General features: G+C 40.8%; 3 protein-coding genes across 10 annotated transcripts in view; all 3 read right to left on the bottom strand.

Annotated features, from left to right (window-relative positions):
• Nucleotides 1-1,248: 1,248 nt before the first annotated feature.
• Nucleotides 1,249-6,263, bottom strand: sh2d5 (SH2 domain containing 5). 2 transcript variants are annotated; one of them, XM_069678469.1, is made up of 10 exons: nt 6,062-6,263; nt 5,371-5,439; nt 5,196-5,276; nt 5,008-5,082; nt 4,766-4,912; nt 4,036-4,236; nt 3,752-3,935; nt 3,209-3,314; nt 2,967-3,126; nt 1,249-2,398 (listed from the first exon to the last, which is right to left on the bottom strand). In XM_069678469.1, the coding sequence occupies exons 2-10, from the start codon at nt 5,422-5,424 to the stop codon at nt 2,192-2,194; spliced, it is 1,215 nt and encodes a 404-aa protein (XP_069534570.1). In that variant the 5' UTR covers nt 5,425-5,439; nt 6,062-6,263; the 3' UTR covers nt 1,249-2,191. The 2 variants fall into 2 exon arrangements, with proteins under 2 accessions (XP_069534570.1, XP_069534571.1); XM_069678470.1 differs by having other exon boundaries at nt 5,968-6,263.
• Nucleotides 6,264-7,159: 896 nt separating this feature from the next.
• On the bottom strand, nt 7,160-16,074 carry hp1bp3 (heterochromatin protein 1, binding protein 3). 3 transcript variants are annotated; one of them, XM_069678925.1, is made up of 13 exons: nt 15,991-16,074; nt 15,446-15,526; nt 14,464-14,644; nt 13,805-13,867; nt 13,543-13,699; nt 13,281-13,424; nt 12,218-12,277; nt 11,895-12,034; nt 11,368-11,458; nt 9,660-9,819; nt 9,406-9,517; nt 9,112-9,288; nt 7,160-8,591 (listed from the first exon to the last, which is right to left on the bottom strand). In XM_069678925.1, exons 2-13 carry the CDS (start codon nt 15,510-15,512, stop codon nt 8,057-8,059), a joined length of 1,887 nt encoding a protein of 628 aa, XP_069535026.1. In that variant the 5' UTR covers nt 15,513-15,526; nt 15,991-16,074; the 3' UTR covers nt 7,160-8,056. The 3 variants fall into 3 exon arrangements, with proteins under 3 accessions (XP_069535026.1, XP_069535027.1, XP_069535028.1); XM_069678926.1 differs by lacking the exon at nt 15,991-16,074 and adding an exon at nt 15,645-15,669; XM_069678927.1 differs by lacking the exon at nt 13,805-13,867.
• A 1,295-nt stretch (nt 16,075-17,369) lies between these two features.
• Nucleotides 17,370-20,225, bottom strand: part of eif4g3a (eukaryotic translation initiation factor 4 gamma, 3a) — a 66,985-nt gene continuing 64,129 nt past the window's right edge. For all 5 annotated transcript variants that reach the window (XM_069677615.1, XM_069677617.1, XM_069677616.1 and 2 more), the window contains 3 exons: nt 20,074-20,155; nt 19,788-19,934; nt 17,370-18,396 (listed from right to left, as the gene is read on the bottom strand). In XM_069677615.1, the coding sequence (XP_069533716.1) occupies nt 18,215-18,396; nt 19,788-19,934; nt 20,074-20,155 (411 nt within the window). In that variant the 3' untranslated portion in view covers nt 17,370-18,214. The remainder of the gene's footprint in view (nt 18,397-19,787; nt 19,935-20,073; nt 20,156-20,225) is intronic.

Genomic DNA, 20,225 nt, shown 5'->3' on the forward strand with positions numbered 1-20,225 from the left:
ATAACACTGAAAAATAAGAATAAATGATAAATTTAGCTCTAAAAATACGTTTATATAGAGCTGATTTAGAGCAGGGTCCTCGTTTAACTTACCTTCATAGTCAGATAGCAAGCCCTGCCGACCAACGGCTAAGTAACGGTTCACATTCCGATTTAAATTCAACAGAGAAAAGCGACCAGAGGATAACAAACAACAGGTACACATTTAAAGCAGAAAAAACTAAATTAAGTTGAGTAGGGGCAAAAATACCTCCACACGCGGCGGTGCTTCTCGTCAGGTATCGTTACAGGTCCCCTCATTCTGCTCGTCTTCCCACGACGTAATCAAAGTTGCTTAGCAACAATAAACAACCGTTGAGGGAAGAAACGGCCACAAACCGGCGGCCATTTTGATGAGGAGGTAGTGAGGTCAAAGTTAACGGGCTAACAGTTATTTCAATAAAATATTTTACTTTTTTATATATAACCACACAAGTATGTTATTCATATAGCTGTGTATTAGAAGTTTCCATTAATTTTAGCAAGAAAGAAAGCTACTGTCCCTTTATGATGTGGTGTCTCCAACGCCAGTTTTATCCTTCCTGTTATCTTAATTTAAGGTGAGTAGTGATTTTATTTTTTCAAAACTTTACTAACTATATATATTAAACAAAACTGGTTGAATTTGTACTTCTTGTCAAATAAGCTCAGTAACCATGTCCAGTGTATATTTTAGTCAATATTTTAGCTAAATGTTGAATAGCAACGTGCCAGTTAAGTGACCCACAGGACATTTCCTACTGCCCAAAGCGCAGGAATACATTTAGAAGTAGCTACCTATTTCACCAGTGTTATGACCTACAAAAGGAAATAAACCAATATAAACTAAAATATTAAAAAAAGGATTTTAGCCTATTACATGTCCTTGAAGAAATATACATATAGCAAATGTACTCCAGGCTAAAATCAATAAATCTAGCATCAAATCCTCTATGTGGATGCTGTAAAGAACACAGTTCAACAGGATGAAAAACTATGGCCTTTATATGATCACTTCATACGTTTGGCTCAGTACATGTAAACAAAACTTAACAAAATCTGGCACTTAATCATACCTTCATTAGGGTTGATGTCTGTTTTATTTGTGTAAAGAACATTGAGTTTCTTTTGTGTTTGAAATGTGCTACGCCTTAATTTCAGACTGTTTTAGAATGTATTAGGTTTATCTAATAAACTGGCAAATGAGTCATTTACTCTAGAAATCCCTTCTGACCCTCTTCACACAAGCTATCCCATGATGACTTCTTCCTTAAGATTTCTTAACTACACCAAATAAACTTCCCTGATATGCAGCAAATTAACATTTCTCTTAATATGATGTTACACTATGTAGAGTGTTAAAAAATGGGAAACAACATTTTCGCAGGGTTTGGGTTCACAACAGAACACACCTGTCATTTAATGTCAAACAGGGGTGAACAACATGAACATTGTTGGTTTGATATTGAAAATATAGTGCTCAAATGAGGCAAAGTAATACAGCCTCTTGGTCAAGTAAAAAAATCCCAGACAATCGTATGACAACTTAAATCCCCGGGGCAGACCGAATTCAAACATCAGTTAAGATCAGGTATATTAAACTGCAGACAACGTTACCAATAAAGCAGTAACCACTTTCCTATTGTTAGAGGCCATATTAGAAGTGCACTAATGCTTGAAAGAGGCAAAATATAAGAAAGTAAGCTATTTAAAATGCATTGGAACATACAGTTTGAGCATAATTGTGCAACATGTTTACATGTAAGGTTAATAATGGCTTTGCCATCAGGCGAAACAATTTGAGTCATAAATTCCACTCTTTACACTCCCTCGGTTTCAGAGTCTTTGTTTCATGTCTTAAAAACACTAATAAACTCTGATCCCTTGAAGGCGTGAATAAAAATATATATTTAAAATAAATTGAAAAACACAAAAAGCAGCAAGCACAAAAGATTACATCTTTGACAAATAAGTACCCTTTGATTAAATGACTTGTAAACTATATACATTCAGTGCAAACACTGATATTAGTTGCATTGCGTACAGTTTGTGAATAAGTCCCATAACACCACATGTGATCATAAGAGATAAGAGAGTATAAGTGCAAAGTAAAAAAGTGTCACTTAGTTTGAATCCTCTGCAGTTGTCAGTTCACAAGTTCCCATATCCAGGGTTTAAACCAAATCCTTCTTGTGGGTACTTTTAGTTTTGGCTTTGCTCAGGCTCTTCTGTGGCTTCACAGACAGCCGTTTGCTGGTAGTTTCCTCCCACTCATAGCAGTGGTTAACCCGGGCGCAGCTCAGCAGACACGACAGCTCACCCTGGTCCTCTGTGTAGTGTTCAATCAGCTCTGCTATTGAACTGAACTCAGTCTTGCATTTCTGCAACAAAGAACCAAAGAAACAGAAAAACCAAGTCACAACTATTATATAGGGTTATACACAATAAGCCATTAGGCTAATCATATTCATAGATATTTATTTATTAAAAAAACATCAACATTAAACTGCTTAGTTAGTCTTTTCAAAGTAAACAAGTCAGAATACTTGCAATACTTTGGCATGAGACTTTAAGAATATTTTATCTCTTCAAAACCTACAAGGCGTCGCCCCATATATAACTTCTGTTGAGCTCCACTGATGTGTTTTTGTATTCCAGTAAAGATCTGACATTTTCTAAAGATAGCCCTGAACTGCAGAGGAATATGTCTCAACAGGGAACTTAGAATCTTCTGTTTGTTATTCAACTCTGAAAAAACAAAAAGAAACAGCCCTAAAACAGCCGTAAAATTCGAATACAACATTCTTGTGAAATAAAATTGTAAGTTGAACAGTAATTATAAAGTAACTAGTGCATGAGAGCAACAGTCATTTCACTTCCTCTGTAGTTTAGAAATGATTAACTTGCTGTTCGCTATTAATATTCAACCTGCCCTGACAAAACACTTACCTCCAGCAGGAACTTCCCTTTGCGAGTGTTTTCTATGAGATAGGTGGTCAGGCCAGACGGGAATCGTATGATAACAGAGCCGCATTTGGGTTTCTTAGGATGTGGGCAGAGGAGGTACGATCCCAGAACATCGTCCGCAAGCAGGGAATAACTGCTGTCACTGAAATACAGAAAGCACAGAACCAAAGTTAAAAAAGTTCACAACATAATTAAGACAAATTTAAGGCCAGATTGACGCTTACGTTGCGATGCCAGCCCAACACCACACAGCCTGAGCCAGTGCTTCTTCTGTTTCCGCCAAGCTCGGAGCGCGCGATCTCTTTACAGGCGTCTTGTCTTTGTCCTTTCCTGTTTCACGGACAAGAAGAGAAATCACTGTGAATCTCAAGACGTTAACCGTCCAAGGGGTCCAAAAGTGGACATATACCACCAGCTGTGTTTGTGTGGGGAAACAGCCAAATGTAGTGTTTGGTTTTAATGTGGAAGGAGTGATATTAAAAAGCCAGTGTTGATGAAATAACCCAAAATACCAACGCCTGTGTTTTAACACATTAAACGGCGAGAGAAGCTCAGAAGTGAGAAGCTAAAAGAAAATAAACATTCAGTTAGACCCACGTGACAAAAAACATTATCCAACATCCCAATTAAGGGTTATAAAAGTACATAAACTACCTTCTGACACCACAACAGACTGTGAGTGACTGCCCATCACCCAACACTGAGGGGTTGGCGTTACCTAATCAACTCTTTGACCTTTGAAAGCGCTCTGTGAACACTCGGCCCACCTTGAGACCCGCTCAGTCGCTCCTGAACATTTCGCTGTTTGAGTGGTGTGAAAGTGAAAGAGCGATAAGCCCCCGAGCGCAGCACTTTATTGCGGATGGCTTTCTTGCGCGTCAGGGAGGGGGAGGAGGTGGGGAAGACTTCATCTTGGCTGCTGGGCGGGTCGTCGGAAGACTTTTTACTCTTCTGTAGATGCAGAGAAGAATAATGTTTTAGTGTTCTAGAAGGGAAACACTGGGCTTGACTTCATAAGTTGTGAACAGAAACCGATATTCCACGTCCAAACCTTAGTCCCAGGCAACAACCCTCTAAAAGGGGCTCTTCTGAAAGACACCAGGGCGCTGACACTCAGAGGGAAGCCGTGGTTGAGCAGGGAGGGGTTGCGACGGGGCAATGAGCCAACAGAGTCCTCCTGCGCCTCCTCCGGGTGCTTCTCTAAGTACGACAGCTGGAAACAGCGACAAAGCACCAGGTTCAGGAACTGTGCCTGCAGGAGAGAAAAACTGAACAGTTATATTCAAATAATATCAACAGTATTCGAGGAAACCATTGTTGATGAAACTATTATTTGGTACACCAAAGTCTTGGGACATAGTAGCCTTATTTTGAAAGGTATGTGGTACAGTTTAAACCAAACATGTGCCAATGAAACAGGTGTGTACACTAATGTTGTCTAAAAAGACCTCTATGTAGGACTTCGCTCAATTTACATCTATGATAACTTCGATTTTTACTAAGATATATGGTTCTAATTATCTACCAACATAGTTATGTACAAGTTTTACTGGCTGTTATCTGGTTGCACAATCTCCACTAGGGAAAGCTTTTACTCCACAAAATACTTCCTCATGTCAATACATCACAATTACAATTTTTGAAATGTAAAGCATGATCTCAATTTCAAAAGCCATCTTCCGCATTTACACCAACAAAAAAAGTGTAAATAATATCTTTCTATGTAAAAGCAGATCTCTCTTCTTCTGTTGCAATCAAAATAGTGATGCTGACGCTCTTACCGCTCGGGCGTGCCTTGCTTTGAAGACGTGGCAGTACAGCTGGGCGTCAGGGCTGCCTGGGTTGTGGGAGACGAAGGCAAACTGGGCATCGGTGGGCCGGGCGGTGGACAGAGAGACTCTACGAAGAGCATGAGCCATCAGGAGCGTCTGCAGACAGGAAGGGGGGCACTTAGCAAACAGCAACACAAGGGCAATTGACAATACATTTTATATCTTTACGTACAAGCAAAAATCCAACTTACAGTTTCATCCTCATTATACATTTTCACACCTTTGATGGAGAATTTTATGGACACAGGCCTCCTTCTTTTGCATGTCTGATTGAAGGAAACCAACATGTTAGTTGTTGTATTCTCCATTAAACATGTACGACTCGTTGGTTTTTAGGATACTGATAGTTTTGAGCAACTTTGGCAGGCCAAGTACTTACTTTAAGGGACTTCAGCTGAGTGTGTAGCTGCTCTATCTGGTCATCCAAACAGCGGTCGTCCACAGGAAATGAACCCACATACTTCAAAGTAAAGACAGATGTTAAGGCAAAAAAACCAAAACAGTAGTACACAAAAGTATGCACTAAAGTAGATGTAAAGTCACATTATAGTTACCTCTGCTGATCGTGTGATGACTGTACTATCTTCTCTGTCTGGTGCCTCACCCATGCTGCCTGTTGCTCTCTGTAAAACCACAGAGCCAGACAATATTACACCTAAAACAATGGACACTAAAAAAACATAACGATAAAACCTGTCATAGCATGCACACATTTAGGAAACCCTAAACTCTAAGTCAGACAATCACAACAGCAGTGATATGGTAGGTGTAAAACGATTAAATGCGCCTTTAAATCAGAGTTTGGCACGGAGTTGTCAAGCGTACTTCCACATAAACCTGATTTAAGACTATAGGCTGTGATTAGGATACAGGTCTTGCTGGTTTTTTGTGTACCTTTTGGCAGGTCATTGCGCCTGTAACGCGTTTCTTTCCTGCACCATAACATGCGTCAAACTTTGGGTAATTTATGGGAAGGTTCTGATTTCTGTGCGAGCGTTTCTGTCCCTGCCATGTCCCGAAAAGGGGTCGAAATTTCAAATGTGTGGCCGAAAATAGTGGACTAAACTTTTGCACGTTTCCGCCAACATTGCACCAGAGCGTCCTAACTTTAGCTCAGTTCAAAGGTTATCAACACGACTTTTAAAACTCACTTTTCAGAGTCAACGAGCCTTCACTAAAACCGCAACCACCTCCGCCCAGTCGGTCTTCTTCACACGCCGTATTTGACACCAAAGTCCTCCTCACCTTTACCTGCCGCCGCTCCGTGGTCCAGGTGTGTTGCTGCTGCTTCGGGCCCGAGGCGGGGCTCGAGGGAAAGGAACCCGGGGAGACGGAGGAGGAGGAAGACACGGAGGTGAAGGGGTTTAAAAAGACTTCTCTTGTTAGTATATGAAACTCAGCGGAAGATAACGCGGTGAATCACTCCTCCTTCCCTCTGCGCTGCTGTCTCTTTCCAGTCATTTTTTTTCCAGCTCCACACATTCCTGGTCATTGCGCAATTCCCTTGATGACGTCACACGCCCAGTGGTGAAGAGATACGCGGATTCTTTACTAAAAAATAAAAAGTAGATAAAAAATAACCTACTTTCTTTATTTCAGTAATTACACATTGTAGAGATACTTTAGCACAATTAGATACTGATTAGATTAAAACTGGTGCCTCATTGTTTTTAAACCATTTAACTGTTTAAGCTGGTCAAGGTGGAGGTTAACTAATTTCTAACTAATCTAATCTGAATTTACAGCCAAAGTGTCATGAGATGATCAATAGGCTAGAAAAGGAAAAAATAAAGTAAAATGCTGGATATCTTCTTACCTCTTTTAACCTTAAACACAATTTTTGTGAGGTGTCACAAGCCATTGGTTTGAATGCTTAATTTAGATCTTTATCTGTCAGATAAATTAAGGGAAGTCAAGGTGCATTATTTTCCTTCTGACATGTAGAGAAGTAGAGATAGAAGGTGAGGCACACTAAAAAGGTAAATAAATATGAGAAATATACCCACATCCAGAATATAGTTTCAACAAGTTGGATACAGATATTCAGAAGGAAAAAATCTCTAGTGGCAAAATATTATCTTAACCAAAAAAATGCAACATAAGTAAGTAGAAGTTGCTCATGAAAATGCTCTATAACAAAGTAAAATATTAATAATGTTAACTGTTCTTTTAAAAAATCCTTTAAGGACACCTGCTGGTTCAGGAGCCAAAGTTTGGAAGCACTGACCTCTGGCTTCATTTTACAGTGGCATGTAGTTCTGTGCAAACAAAGAAAAATGACCTTTTACATTTATAAATACCTGACCTATACTATATGCTGGATTAAATTGAAACAAACACAAATTACAAATATAGCCATTTTATTAATGACTTGGAAAAAAAGCTTAACAACACAAGGAATACATGCATGCAGGGTATGTATGAGCTATTATCCTCCTTTTTCGTTTTCACAACACACATTTCTTACAGGTTGGTACTGAGTTACAGCTGTGAAGCAATAAAATCAACTTATGTATATGCCTGTTTACACACACACATTTCTAAAAAAGACAGCTTCCCCCCAGTGTGACTCGTTTTGTAATGATTACCCTTAGGCTGAAGGCTTTACAGAGGATAACACACCTGCAGTCTTTTCTTTTCAAGGGGCAATTTTTAGTGTTAAAAAACAAATATCCATCAGTGTAGTCATATTTGGACCAACATGGGTAAAAAAATCTGATTCCTATGCTGTACTGAAAAGCCAGAATATTATAATTTAACCCCAGAACACAGGAGAACAACCTTAAAATCTGGTATTATAAAACCTTAATGAAATTAGTCGACGGTTCATATTTTCAACTCACATTTTAACTTAAAATGATCATTTTCAAACCTCAGAAATTTCACTTAATTTGATATTAGAACGTGTGCCTCCAGCACCTACAGAGTGGATGAGGAACAGATATAAAAACAGAAGTCACTACATGGCTCTAGTTACAGTATGTCAGATTTTGCTATGCTTTTCCCAATCTGGCAGCTGTTTTAACGGCAACAACTAACTGAGCTTTTCTACACATGGTGATTAAAAAGGAAATTCAGAACCTCTCAATGTACAGTAAACTTAACTGGTAGGATAACGTTCTTATTCTACAATAGAAATAAAAAAACTACTGCCCCGTTAAAAAGGGAGAAAACAATGATAAAAAGAGAGAGAGCACTGAAACAAGGCGGCCCAGTTCGTGGAAGGCGCTCCTGGGCTCATTATTTCCCTCTCTTGGACTTGCGACCGGACTGCTTGCTGCTCTTCGCCCCCCGTTTCGCTGCAGGCTTCTCAGGGGAAGACTCTTCGGGTTCGGGCCGCCTGGACCCCCCTTTGGTCGCTGGCTTTTTAGCTGCAGGCTCCTCATTGGACGACTCCTCAGGCTTAGATCGCTTCGACCCGCCCCTTTTCGTCTCCTTTGGGACTTCTTCTTCCTCCTCCTCCTCCTCAGGAGATGACTCTCTGTACGAAGGTCGCTTCGACCCCCTTTTGGTCAGCTTTTTAACGGCGGGTGTTTTGGGCTTTCTTGCAGGAGCTCCTCTCTTGACAGGCGTGGCTTTAGACGGCGTGGTGGATTCCTTCTTAGCGGCTGACGGTTTCCTTCCCCGCCTCTTGCCCGAAGTAACCGCTTTCTTGGCTGGAGACTTCTTCACGAGGGCGCGTCCCCTGCCTTTAGCTTTTGACTGACTGGCGCTCCGAGATTTCTTGGCTGGTGGAGGACGCCGCACTTTGGGTGGAGGCCTCTTCGGAGATTTCCTAAAAGTAATTTGAACAGAAAACTTTTACTGAAGTAGAAGGCACACAAGTTACATGCATCATGTAGGGGCAAGGCTATAGGAAAAATGTCACCAGTGAAAAGAGGAACCCAGCACACTATATTTACATCACACATTCATTTAAACATTTCACTCGCTTGAATCTTCACCCAGGCAACATGTTTAAAACGGTTGAAAACCAAAGTGGACATTAATACTCTTCTTGTACACTAGGCTCTCTACCACCACTCTCTGGGGTCCGTGTGCTTTAGATTGATTTTTTATGTCCACTTGTTGAATCGTTAATTGACTGACTTGTCACCCTGTGCAGGTTGTGTATACATTACAGTATAAAGGCAGTTTTTTAATACATTTTAATTATTTCTAGATGTGACCTGAAGTGAAAAGTTGTCAGTCTAAAACACATCTCTGTTTTAATAATTGTTTTATTCAAATATTTATGATGGACAGAGTCCATGCAGACTATACTCCAAGTACGGATCATTTCTTTTTAAACCCACCTCTTACGGGCTGGCGCTTCCTCCTCGGACTCTTCCTCTTCCTCCTCCTCTTCTTCTTCTTCTTCTTCTTCTGACTCTTCCTCGTCAGAAGAGTCGGCCATCCGCCGTCGCTTGGTCGCAGGCTGAGAGTTTTTCTTGGTCGGCTCTTTGAACTTGTCTGGGTACAGGATGGTGGGGCTAAAGAGAAAAACATGAATGAAAAGGAGCATGTAAAAACAAGTACATCAGCTGTGAGGGGGGGAAAAATTCATCATTAAATTTGAGGATCCTTTCCTCCAAATGTAGGGGACGTACCTTGGGTAAAATGGGAATGAGAGCTGGTAGGTCCCTGTGAAGCCGTGACCGGTGATCTGCTCCATCCAGCCGAGTACTTTACACTTTGACAGGGTCCTCCTCAGACTGGCCACTAAAGAAAGAGGGTTCTCCTGTTAGTGACACAGTCCGACATACGTTTGAAGATTTGTCATTATGTCACACCGGTGCCAAATTTCTATTTACCATAGAAAGAAGAACTGAGAGGCATGACAGTAGTGGAGGTGGAGTCTTACCTAACTGGTACTCCTTTCTGTCCTTGTTGGCATCTACTAGATATCTTTTGAGGGTGGTGGTGCTGCAGGTTTTAGGTTCATTCATGGCTGTAATGGCAGCTGTGATGGCGTCCTCCACGGCTCCGCCCTTCAGCAGGACCTGGTTACCGGTTCGCTTCAGCTGCGACAGAATTAGAGAATTGGGTCATTTGCACTTTCAGACTGTAGCTAATAGCCGCGTGCTAAGTTCATTATGCTGCCAGTATGAAGAAGAGAGTATCAGCAATACTTAATGTGTACTGGCACGCAACGCTGATTTACCACCTTTGTTTTAATCTATTACGTGGCAATATCTTTACCTTGCAATATCTATTTATATTGAAATAGTATAACACAACAATGACACTCTGAGCTGGCAGATTGAAGAAGACGCGATACTTTATTTATTCCCAACATGCTACACAAACACACATGCACAAACAGGACTCTTTGGACATGCACTAATGGAGCGATGTCAGAGTGAGGGGGCTGCACATGGACATGCGCCCCGAGCGGAGGGGGGTTCAGTGCCTTGCTCAAGGACACCTCGATGGAGCCCAGGAAAGGAGCTGGGACCTCTCCAGCTGCCAGCACAAATTCCACCATGGTCCCTACAGAAGGAGCTACCGTCTACTCTACTGTAACAGAAATCATGTTGCCAGTTGCTCTTCACCAGAGTTAAATTGTGCATGTACTAACAGTCCCTCTAAAAGGTCAAATGTGACTCATTTTCGAAGCTCAATCCAAAAGGCAACTGGACAAAAGGTTTCACCTCTTATCTGAAAGGCTTCTTCAGCTCTGAACTGACTGGTGACGGAGCTAGAAATATAAGCCTCTGTAGGTCATTAGTATGCTAAAAGATTTGCAATAAAGGGATTTAGGCAGAGAATTCAAGACTGCATTGGGTGCTTGATGGTTTTTCCCAACCCCTTCTCAAACGCATGGCCCAGCATAGGAGAGCCAGCTCCTCAGGTCAGGCCTCAGCTGTCCACCTACATCTAAAAGGACAAAGTGCACTCCTTTGAAGACAGCAAGGTTCACACCCTGCCAGAGAAGACCACTGGTTTGAAAGAGGTGTCAAGGAAGCAATCTATAGCTCTTTTTTACACCGCGCTTCCTCCACAGCGCCGTAAAGAAGCTCCACCGTCTTGCCATCTTTGTCGTTTCACATTGAACCAAGCAGCGCCGGCGTAAAGCCGCCCCAGTGTGTTTTCTGGCGTTGTGGAAGCAAAATGTGCACGAGGTATAAACAAACAGCGCTGGCTTCACATACACACATGCGGCTCTGTTCCGCCCTGCCAGCTCCGCTGTTTACACAGACGCCGTTTCGCCTCTGTTACTACCTCCGAAAGCCCCACATAGAAGACAAAACATAACAGAGGCGTAATAATCCCGCCTTGAACTGGCAGTGTATAAAGGGCTTATGTTAAGCTGGAAAAACCATCCCTATGACACCACCTATCACCCACTTACAATGCGGTGAATTCTCTTCCCAAACAGCTGAAATCACACTCTGGGTCACGTGAGCCCAACGACCCACCAACACCAGAAGGTGGTCACGACTCTCGTTGCCATTAGGTCGACAGCCCTAGTTAAGCTTCTAACTACCATGACCTATAAGACTGAGAACCTTCACAGACGTGACTCATTTTGTAACAATAAATTAAATCACAGTATTTAATAACTTTACCTGGAATGTTCCTCTGGCTCCTTTCCCAGTGATCTGCTCCAGTTGTCCTTTCTCTACTGCCCTCACCAGGGCTGCTTTCAGGACATCTGGCCTGAGGAAGAATAACAGCATGTATTTATTCAATAATCACAGCCAACAACACAACTTCAGTCACCCCTTTTATGTAAACTACTTAAATCAAATCCACTGGTAAACTGTGTGTAGCTCTGCAGCTTTGAAGCTAACTTCCTGCAAACTTGACAGGATCATTTTTATAGCTTTTACCTTTTTAAATAATGTTTTTCTTTTTGTTTTAGTTCGCATCAATGATTTTGGTCTCTGTAGTTCTAAAAAATGATTGATTGATCCACTCCAGTTTGGATCAGGGACCTTTTTATCCTCTATTGTCAAAGAAAACTTTTCAGGTTACAGCTTCCAAAAAGATGGTCAGATAAAGCTAATCGTTTTTTTGGAACAATCAAAAGACTGTCTGCTTCAAAACATAAAACAGCATACAAGGGAAAATAGAAATATTGCATGTACGATACCTGTTCTCGATGTTGAGGCTGGGGAAGTGCTGCTCCAGGTATTTCTTGATCAGGTAGTAGGAGGCCTCTTTAGGCTCACAGAGCCGAGTGATGATGAGAGGAAGAGCGTCTCCCAGAGACTCCGTCTTCTGAGCTGCTTTCTAAAACACCATCCGTTTACAGACATGACGATTACAACCAAACACATCCCAGTCTCATAGGGAAAAACGGGAGAAGGAAACTGTTGACACTACGTCATTAACAGAGGGATTACAGCTATGAGATATTGTGATCTCCCTGCCGTTAAATAGTCCACTACACTTCCTCCCTTTGCTGTAACATACCTTAGACAAGGGGGTCTGCTTCCCAATGGCGAAGGTTCCTGAAAGGCCTTTACCCTTCAGCTGGGAGAGAGACAGACAAGTGATTAATTATACCTGATAATAATAATAACAAAGTGACAACATTCTTAAATGTTATAAACCCCTCCCTGAAAAATGAATAACCTGTCTAAGTTAACTTTAACAAGAACAGCCCATAAAGCTTCTGGATGTGGTTGAAGCAGTTTGAATGATATTACACACTGTGTTTGTCTATTTACACATGAGCTGTAAATCTTAGCATGTCCAGCTTACAACCTACAGTAGTAGCCAAACCTAGAGCTGCATTTTACAGGAGGTTACGGCTAACTTTAATGAGGCCTTTTCATACCTAGCACACCTACAGTGAAGTATTTCTCCTGAGTGCGGAAGCTGGTCCTGGATGCTGTTAGCGTTAGCAGCTACATCATGTTTCCATCCATACTTGTTATTCAAGTATCATATATCAAGTCTATTTTTAAAGTCAGCTTCAATTCAGAGCTGATTTATTTATCAATTTTTAACTGGTAAAATAATCCAACTATTTTGATATCCTTCAATCAGTTTCAGTCATTCTTCTTTAGGAAGAAAAAGTCACAATTCTTTGATTTCAGACAGATTACATGTAAGTAATTGCTGGTGGCTCCTCTATAAAAGTTAAACACAAAGATTAAGCTTGTAGAGAAAACAAGACATTTTTAAATCTATTTTGGGATCAGTGATCAGTACTTTTCACCATTTTATGACCTTTTATGGACCAAACAACAAACCAACGGGTTGATCGCCATTGAAAATAAGGATGTCTTCTTTACTTGAAACAGTAATAGCCAGACAGAGACCACATGAGTAAGCTAATATGCTAGCAACAACAAATATTATTGTCCAACAGTGACGTTCTTGACCTCATCTAACAGGGATGTGGTTTACCGATCAGTTACATTTTCATGAAACAAAGTCAGTGTTTGTTTCTTCCTCCAAATAAGAGACAATGCTTTGATTTTTATCCTCACATTAAAAGGAATATGAATATTTAACAGTCATTCTTTACCTGTTTGATGGTGCCCTTCTCCAGATGTTTCTTCATCGCTCTCTTGATGAGAAACTTCTTCCTGTCGAGCTCCATCCCCGGGTATTTTTTAAGGATATATTTCATGACGGACTGGTACGAAACCCCAGACCTGTCATTACAAGACTGTGGAGAAAGTGGACAAGAAATTGCAACAATCTTTATTTGAACAAAACCAGAAAAACAAAACACACGACACATTAATGACTGTGTCGAGAGATTCATCAGCAACAGTCGTACAAACCATAATAGCTTCGATGAGAATATCATCCACTTTGTTCTGCGTTCCTGCGTAGTTGGCGACAGGAAGCTTTTTGCTGGTGGCGACGCTTGCCCACGCAGGAATCGTCCGTTTCACCTTCTTGGTTTTGGATTTCTCGTACTTGTAGCCATCCTTCAGCCTGTCACCAAAAGCAGCGAGACACAAAATCAGTGAAGAGCTTCGTGTTGTTTGAGGCGATATTTCACTGTGATTGTTACCACCCTTATCTTTATCACATCCTCACCTTAGTAGGAGAACATAGCAGTGTGTTGCGCACTGTCCAGCCGCGCAGTCCTTGCATTTGTCACTTTGTCCGTTTGTCACCGACGGGAAAGATAAAATGAAGTTTCAGAACATCTGTCTTTATGATCACCAGAGTAATTGAGCCTAAATTAATTGCTATTCTAGTGTACTATGTGCAAAGGTTAAAGTTTGCTTTGTCGAGGTCTGGGAGAAGGAAGGAGGAGAAATTACAGGAATTATGAGTCGTTACTTTGAAAACCTGGTTAAATGTCACCTACAGCTAAATCTAAGGTTATTTCCACTAACTACATCTAGATATTCAGAAAACATTTAAGCCATTTTCTGAATGTGTATCGCATGTAGAAGACAGTTTAAAATTTAGACTGAGCTGGTAACAAATGTCAAACACTGAAGTGACGCAAAAATCCTCTCCTCCTGGACTCCTCCAAGACTGTGGACAAAGGGAACATCTGTCTGATATCTCTCTCATGAATGTGGCTCTGACAGCTCATATCTTTTGTAAATGCAACACTGCAACCACGAGGGGAGCAGTCTGCCGTTATCCAGCAGAGGCAAGGATAATATAAACAGATAAAAGTGCTATCAAAGTGAAATATCGCAGTGGTCAGAGTGGCAGTTTAGCTCTCTGGTGAAACTCACTCTTTCTTCTCGGTCGCTTCTCCTTCCTTGTCCTCCGCCGCAGCGTCTTCTGCCTTCTCTCCATTCTCGGTGGGCTCTTTCTCAGCCGTATCCGCCGTTTCCTCAGCGTCTGCGGTCGCAGCCGAAGACGCAGCCGGCTCCTCGTCGGCAGAAGGCGATTCCTCTGAGGAAGCTTCAGGCTCTACGGGAGGAAAACCATTGCAAAAAAAAATGTCTGCTGAGGAAGCGTTGTGTTTTGCAGTTTTCAGTTTGGTTTTTCCTGCTCTTGGAGATAATTTAAGAAAATATCAAACAATCCAACTGGATAAGCAAACTGTAAAGTAAAAAAAAAGCTCAATTAGTTTGTAGAAATACATGTTGAGTAACGTTGGCATCCACAAATAAGGGTTTAGAGCCATAGAAGATAAAGACAGGATACATGCAATAGAGAAGGGGGTACAATATGCAACAGAAGTCTCCTGCTGGAATTGAAACAGGTATGTTGCACTTTATGATGTCCACCTGAACGCTTTACTCTTTAATAACAGACTTCACCGAGAGCTTAAAGATCAATGCAAACACTCCAGCATGTGATTTCCTTGTGTTTTGTCTTTTTTCACACTCTTTGTCCTTGGTGCTGATTGACCACATCCGTGCTCCCGCTTTAAAATCTGAGGAACTACAACTTAAGCACTAGTTAATATCATAATTATTATAAATACGTTGTAACCCATGTTTAATATGGTGTGGTAATATATGTGTTAATAGATAATATTACATTTTTTCTTCAAGTCTTAAAGCAAGTTGAAAAACTTTATTCTAACTATTTATTTCTCAGGATTAGAGACTTGTTTCTCTTGTGTGGGGTTACAAACACAATCTTCCATCTTCAGACTCAATATAATGTAATGGCTGTAATGGGTACAGAGACCCATAGTGCAAACTCTGCAAGTGATGATGATGCGTTCAAGGGTCTTAAGGTAATGGACAACCCCGGCCTAACCTTTCTCTGCTGCAGCGGAGGGGGCCTTCTCCGGGGTCGGAGTCGCTGGCGCTCGGCGAATCGGCATCACACGAGATTAACCTGCATGAAGAAAAAAAACATTATCTAAACATGAGAAAAGCACGCAAACACACCGCCGGTTTTGGGGCCTATTCTGTTCTACGTGCGTGGTTAGAAATGGAGACGCTGCCAAACCCACTTCATTCATTGAGGCCCATTATCGTCAAACAGAAGAAAAGGTGCGCTTGGATTTCGCTAAACTCAGACCACTTTAAAGACGGTGCACTAATCGCAGGCTTAACCACAAGCCTTTGCCAATAAACCACGATCATTTTCACACGAGCCAGAAGATGAGTAGCCAGATTTTTTCGGCAATTTCGCCATTTTGTCAGTTGGTTTACACACAGTGATGGCGTCGCACAAGGCAGATAAAATTCATTTCAGTTGCATGGAGGAAAAACCACCAACGTGCGATTTTTTCCAACATCGAATCCATGCAGCAACATGTTAAGCTAATTACTTATCATAATGCGAATGAAACTTACCTTATACTTGTCGAGAAAAAGTGAGATACTTTCGAGTAAATTTCTGCACGATCCTTTATTTAGATTTCTCTGTTTACAAGCCCCGCCCCATTAGGACCGTTGGTCACGTCGCAGCGTCACAGCAGCGTCGAAGGATTCCCACTGTCATGGCCGCCGTCACCAACCGTCGAAACAATTCAATTTTCTCTCTTTTCAAACATACTGTACCAATCAAGAACCCGAGATAACCAGCGACTGAGTTATCAACGCTAGTGCACTGAGTAGAGTTAGCTAATCAATATGAGTTAAAGTTAACTGGCCTGGTTAAACTTCTTTCTTTCTTTCAATGTTCATTAAACAAAGCCTCAAACCAATTTTCCGTCATTTTCTCAGTTACCTCGCACGCTCCTTCCTTACAGATTAATTCAATCTAAAATCATCATTATTTAACAAAGATAAACCAGTTATTACCATATAAAGGTTCAAAAACTACAGCTTTGAAGAGATTTTGTTTGGCGTCTTTGAATATGCCTCATGGGAGTTGTAGTTGACTAACACCATGGTTATAAATAAGATACTTGTGTGATTCAGTACGTTAGTAGATATACATTCCGAGTAAAATACAAACAGGAAACAGCTACCTCTTTCAAACCGAGCATATATCTATTAATTAAAACATACTTGTTTCTGAGTTAATGTTAGATGATGTGATTGTTGAATTTTCTCTAATATAACACTACTGTTGTATCATTTGATGTGATATAAGTTCTGACTATTTTACGACCCTCAACCCCAGGTTTGAGGGTCGTAATTTTGTTTAATTATTTTGCCGATTATTTTCTCAATCAATGGATAAAGTGTTTCGTCAATAAAGAGTGTAAAATGAGGAAAGGGCAACAAATCCTTACAATTACAAAGCTAGATTTTTCTTTTACCTGACTGATACATCTTGACAGCTCTAATATCAGGGGTGATCTCAGGGTGATCCAAAAACAAGTGAATGCGCCTCATTGGGGACAGCAAGCAACATTTGGTGATGTAACAAGCATGCGACCACACTGACACACATCGAAACTGGATCTTACCACAATGAAGACACAAAAAATATAAAACCTGTGGTCAAACACGAGCATAAACTGGCTGTAGCAACAAATTAAATGAAAGGCAATGGTTAATTTAAAACAGTTGATGCTTCAGTGGCTCAGAGTGATTCCATTTTCTCCTCCTTGTTTAATCATTCATCTCTTCTTCTTTGGGATGATGAGGCGTTGTTAGATACTGGAAAGCTGAAACATTGCCTCAGTTTATCACACAAACATTAAATCACAAAATGAAAACAAGAGTGTACAACCCACTTTCCCCAAACACCAACCTTAAAACAGAACAAATGATGAGAGGCATTTTAAATACCTTTTTTGTCTTTAATGTATTTACAAGCTTTAATCTGCTCTGTAGGTCTGAAGTATTACAAGCATTTTCATGTTCAGCAACCCTGGCCATTTGCTTTTTAAAGATGCATTTTTGCTCATGTATCCGCTTTGTTCGTCTGCATTTGTTTTGACAGTTCTGTGCACGGACTTGCATCGCTTCTCGAATGCATACCTCTACCTCTCATGAGGCGTATGTACATATCAACGCTGAGCAAGCCAAGGCTGAGGGAATCACTTCCTGGTTATTAGGACATAACCTTTGACCTCGAAGTCATACACGGACAACGTTAATAGTTTCTGTGCATCAGCTCCTGTTTATCTCTGCTTCCCCTTCATCCCAAAATAACTTTGTTATACCCTGTTTTAAACCAAACAGTGTGGAATCCAGGGAGGCTATTTATTTCACAATTATTATTTTGTTATTATAATTATTTATATTGTTATTTCTGTTGTCTTGTTCTCATTTGTGAACTTCTGCAAATGTTAAATAACTTTCATATTTGCAGTCCTTAAAAAAATAATAAATTAAAGAGTCCAGAACCTATGTATCTTTTAAGTCTCTTCTTAAAAAGTAACAAAAGAAAAGTAAGTTAAAATTTAAAACAAAAATATTTTCTATGTATAATACAGGTATTTAGTGCTTCCGCCGTTGGAATCCAAACTGAAAATGGCGGCATGTTTCAGAACCGTACCGCAGAAAAAAATTCCAGCCGTAAACATGTCGTCCTGCCCATACACCCATTTTGAACGTTTGTTTTTTCTGCTGTAAGGATGCAGTTTCTACTACGTCGAGTCCCCTGGGCGTCTCCCTCTCGTCAATTATCTTCCGACTCCTCCTCCGCCTCCCGCAGCCAGGTGAAGAAGGCCGTGACAGACTTGAGGGCCACACCCTTACCATGCTGCTCGGCAGGGTCTTTGCTCGTCTCCCACATGTAGAAAGCGTCCTCCGAGATGACGTCCTCGTCATACAGACAGTCAAAGAACATCCGGAGGAGGTCTGCAAGACAAGTAGATAAAGAGTGAAGACACATGAGCAAGGTGAGGCTTTTAAAATGCAATTACATCATATGGTTAAGTAATTGTGTAAAATATAGAAATGACTTTCCAATGAGTTAAAAGTGCTTAAGCATCTTGTATATACAAATTAGTCAGGTCTTCTGTAAAACAGACCAGACTCTACTTCCTGTCCTGCTGCAGTTACCTCCGACCATCTTTATGCCACTTCAGTTAAGAGTCCCATTAGAGGCACAGTGTTGTTCTCATGGTTAAGATCCACCTAACAGCCCCCCTCTTTGAATAAATGCCCCCTGGAGGAGGTGGGGTCAACCGTTTTAAATTCGGGAGGTTCAAAAGAAGAACATTTCCTGAGGCTATTTGACTCATAAGAAGGTAAATCTCGGGCACTGTAAGGTATATTTAGTGTCTAGTATGTTGTGTTTTGTATCATTTATTATTGGCTTCTAAACAGCAGAGCTTTCTGATGTTAAGATATTATGTTTATCTTATGGTACTTAATATAATAATGGTTTAATTACAAGAATGCCATTCTCTTACCTGTAGTACGAGCTCACCAAGGCAATTCCCAACATGTTTTTCTTATGCAAATTATGTTAACTCATTCACTCACTGATTCTAGTTAACTCATACAAGTGCAGTGTCCCCAGTTTACGTACCATAAATGTAAAACATGACAGTAACAAAATGTCTCTGATCTTATTGCAACATTTGGAAAAGTAATAAGTAGCCAATAATGTTGTAACATTTTGAATCAATAATGTAAAAGCGTTTATTTTTTAAATAAAAAAATGTACTAAAGAAAATATGAAGTTATTTTACATTTTAGTCCCCTTGTAGAGCAGACCACAGTCTTTTCTGCTGTGATGCTCTGCTACATCTGATGCACAGTGCTGACAGTACTGTGGAGTCAGAGTGCGCTCTGCTGGACCACCTGTATACAGACACCATTTCTAGATCACCATAAGTATAGTTTTCTGCATTAAATGTTCTGTAAAGAAGTTTTTATACGAGTCTGATTCATTCAGTTTTCCCTGCCCTCTGGACTTAGGAGAACATTTAGGTTTTAAAAAAAGGTGTATTTTCTCTGACTGCAAGTTAAAACTTTGCAGACCTTTTGAACTCGAAGCATGGTAAACTTAACTGTAGACCAGCTACTAAATGGACCTTTATAATATTATTATTATTATTATATTAGATTATATTCTGTACCTTAATGCTGCTTGAGCCATTTGTGTAAACAAACCTTAGAAATTGCTTGACACTATAATTTAAGTTTCACTGATGAAAAATTGCCAAAAAGAAGATGGAAAAAAAAATGTCTCTGTTTCACGGTAAGGAGGTGGGAGGAGTAAAGCTTGATGCAGCACTTACTTGGAGGCTGATCGAGGGCGACGATCAGCGCCTGAAGTGCATAAAGTGCTTGCAGCTGTCGCTCAGTGTCTGAGTTAAGGTACTTGAGTAAAACGGGCAATCTCCTCTGGATGATGGCCGTGTCCACTCGACAGTTGGTGTTATCATCTGTTCGGTAAAGCAGGAGGCACAGTCAGTGCATGCTGAGACAGGCCGCTCGTAGTTTGGCAGACAGTAAATGTTGCAATCAGCGGTGCGGTTTTAAGCAGAATGGAGGAATCGCTCCTCCAGGTGGTGGAGTGCTTACCTTTCACAGCTGCCTTACACACAGCTGTCATCAAAGCCCTCAGGAAGGGAGACGAGCTCATCTGAGATTCATCCAGGTTTGCCTGGGAAATAAAAGACACATCTTAGCATCACATCTAAATCCTTCAATAATACAACATGAAACCCTCGTAT

The sequence above is a fragment of the Semicossyphus pulcher genome, unplaced genomic scaffold, assembly GCF_022749685.1.
Source record: "Semicossyphus pulcher isolate SPU_LCO1_2020_fin unplaced genomic scaffold, fSemPul1.0.p SCAF_3, whole genome shotgun sequence".
Classification (NCBI taxonomy): Eukaryota; Metazoa; Chordata; class Actinopteri; order Labriformes; family Labridae; genus Semicossyphus; species Semicossyphus pulcher.

Excerpts from the sequence above, each read along its gene's own strand:
- hp1bp3 (XM_069678925.1), bottom strand. The coding sequence starts at position 15,512 with ATGCCGATTCGCCGAGCGCCAGCGACTCCGACCCCGGAGAAGGCCCCC. Across the intron at positions 12,035-12,217 it reads AGCAGACCCCCTTGTCTAAG|AAAGCAGCTCAGAAGACGGA; the intron begins GTATGTTACAGC and ends ATGGTGTTTTAG. Across the intron at positions 8,592-9,111 it reads GAAGCGCCAGCCCGTAAGAG|GAAATCTCCGAAGAGGCCTC; the intron begins GTGGGTTTAAAA and ends AATTACTTTTAG.
- sh2d5 (XM_069678469.1), bottom strand. The coding sequence starts at position 5,424 with ATGGGTGAGGCACCAGACAGAGAAGATAGTACAGTCATCACACGATCA. Across the intron at positions 4,237-4,765 it reads AAGCAAGGCACGCCCGAGCG|GCACAGTTCCTGAACCTGGT; the intron begins GTAAGAGCGTCA and ends TCTCTCCTGCAG. Across the intron at positions 3,315-3,751 it reads GCGACTGAGCGGGTCTCAAG|GAAAGGACAAAGACAAGACG; the intron begins GTGGGCCGAGTG and ends TCCGTGAAACAG.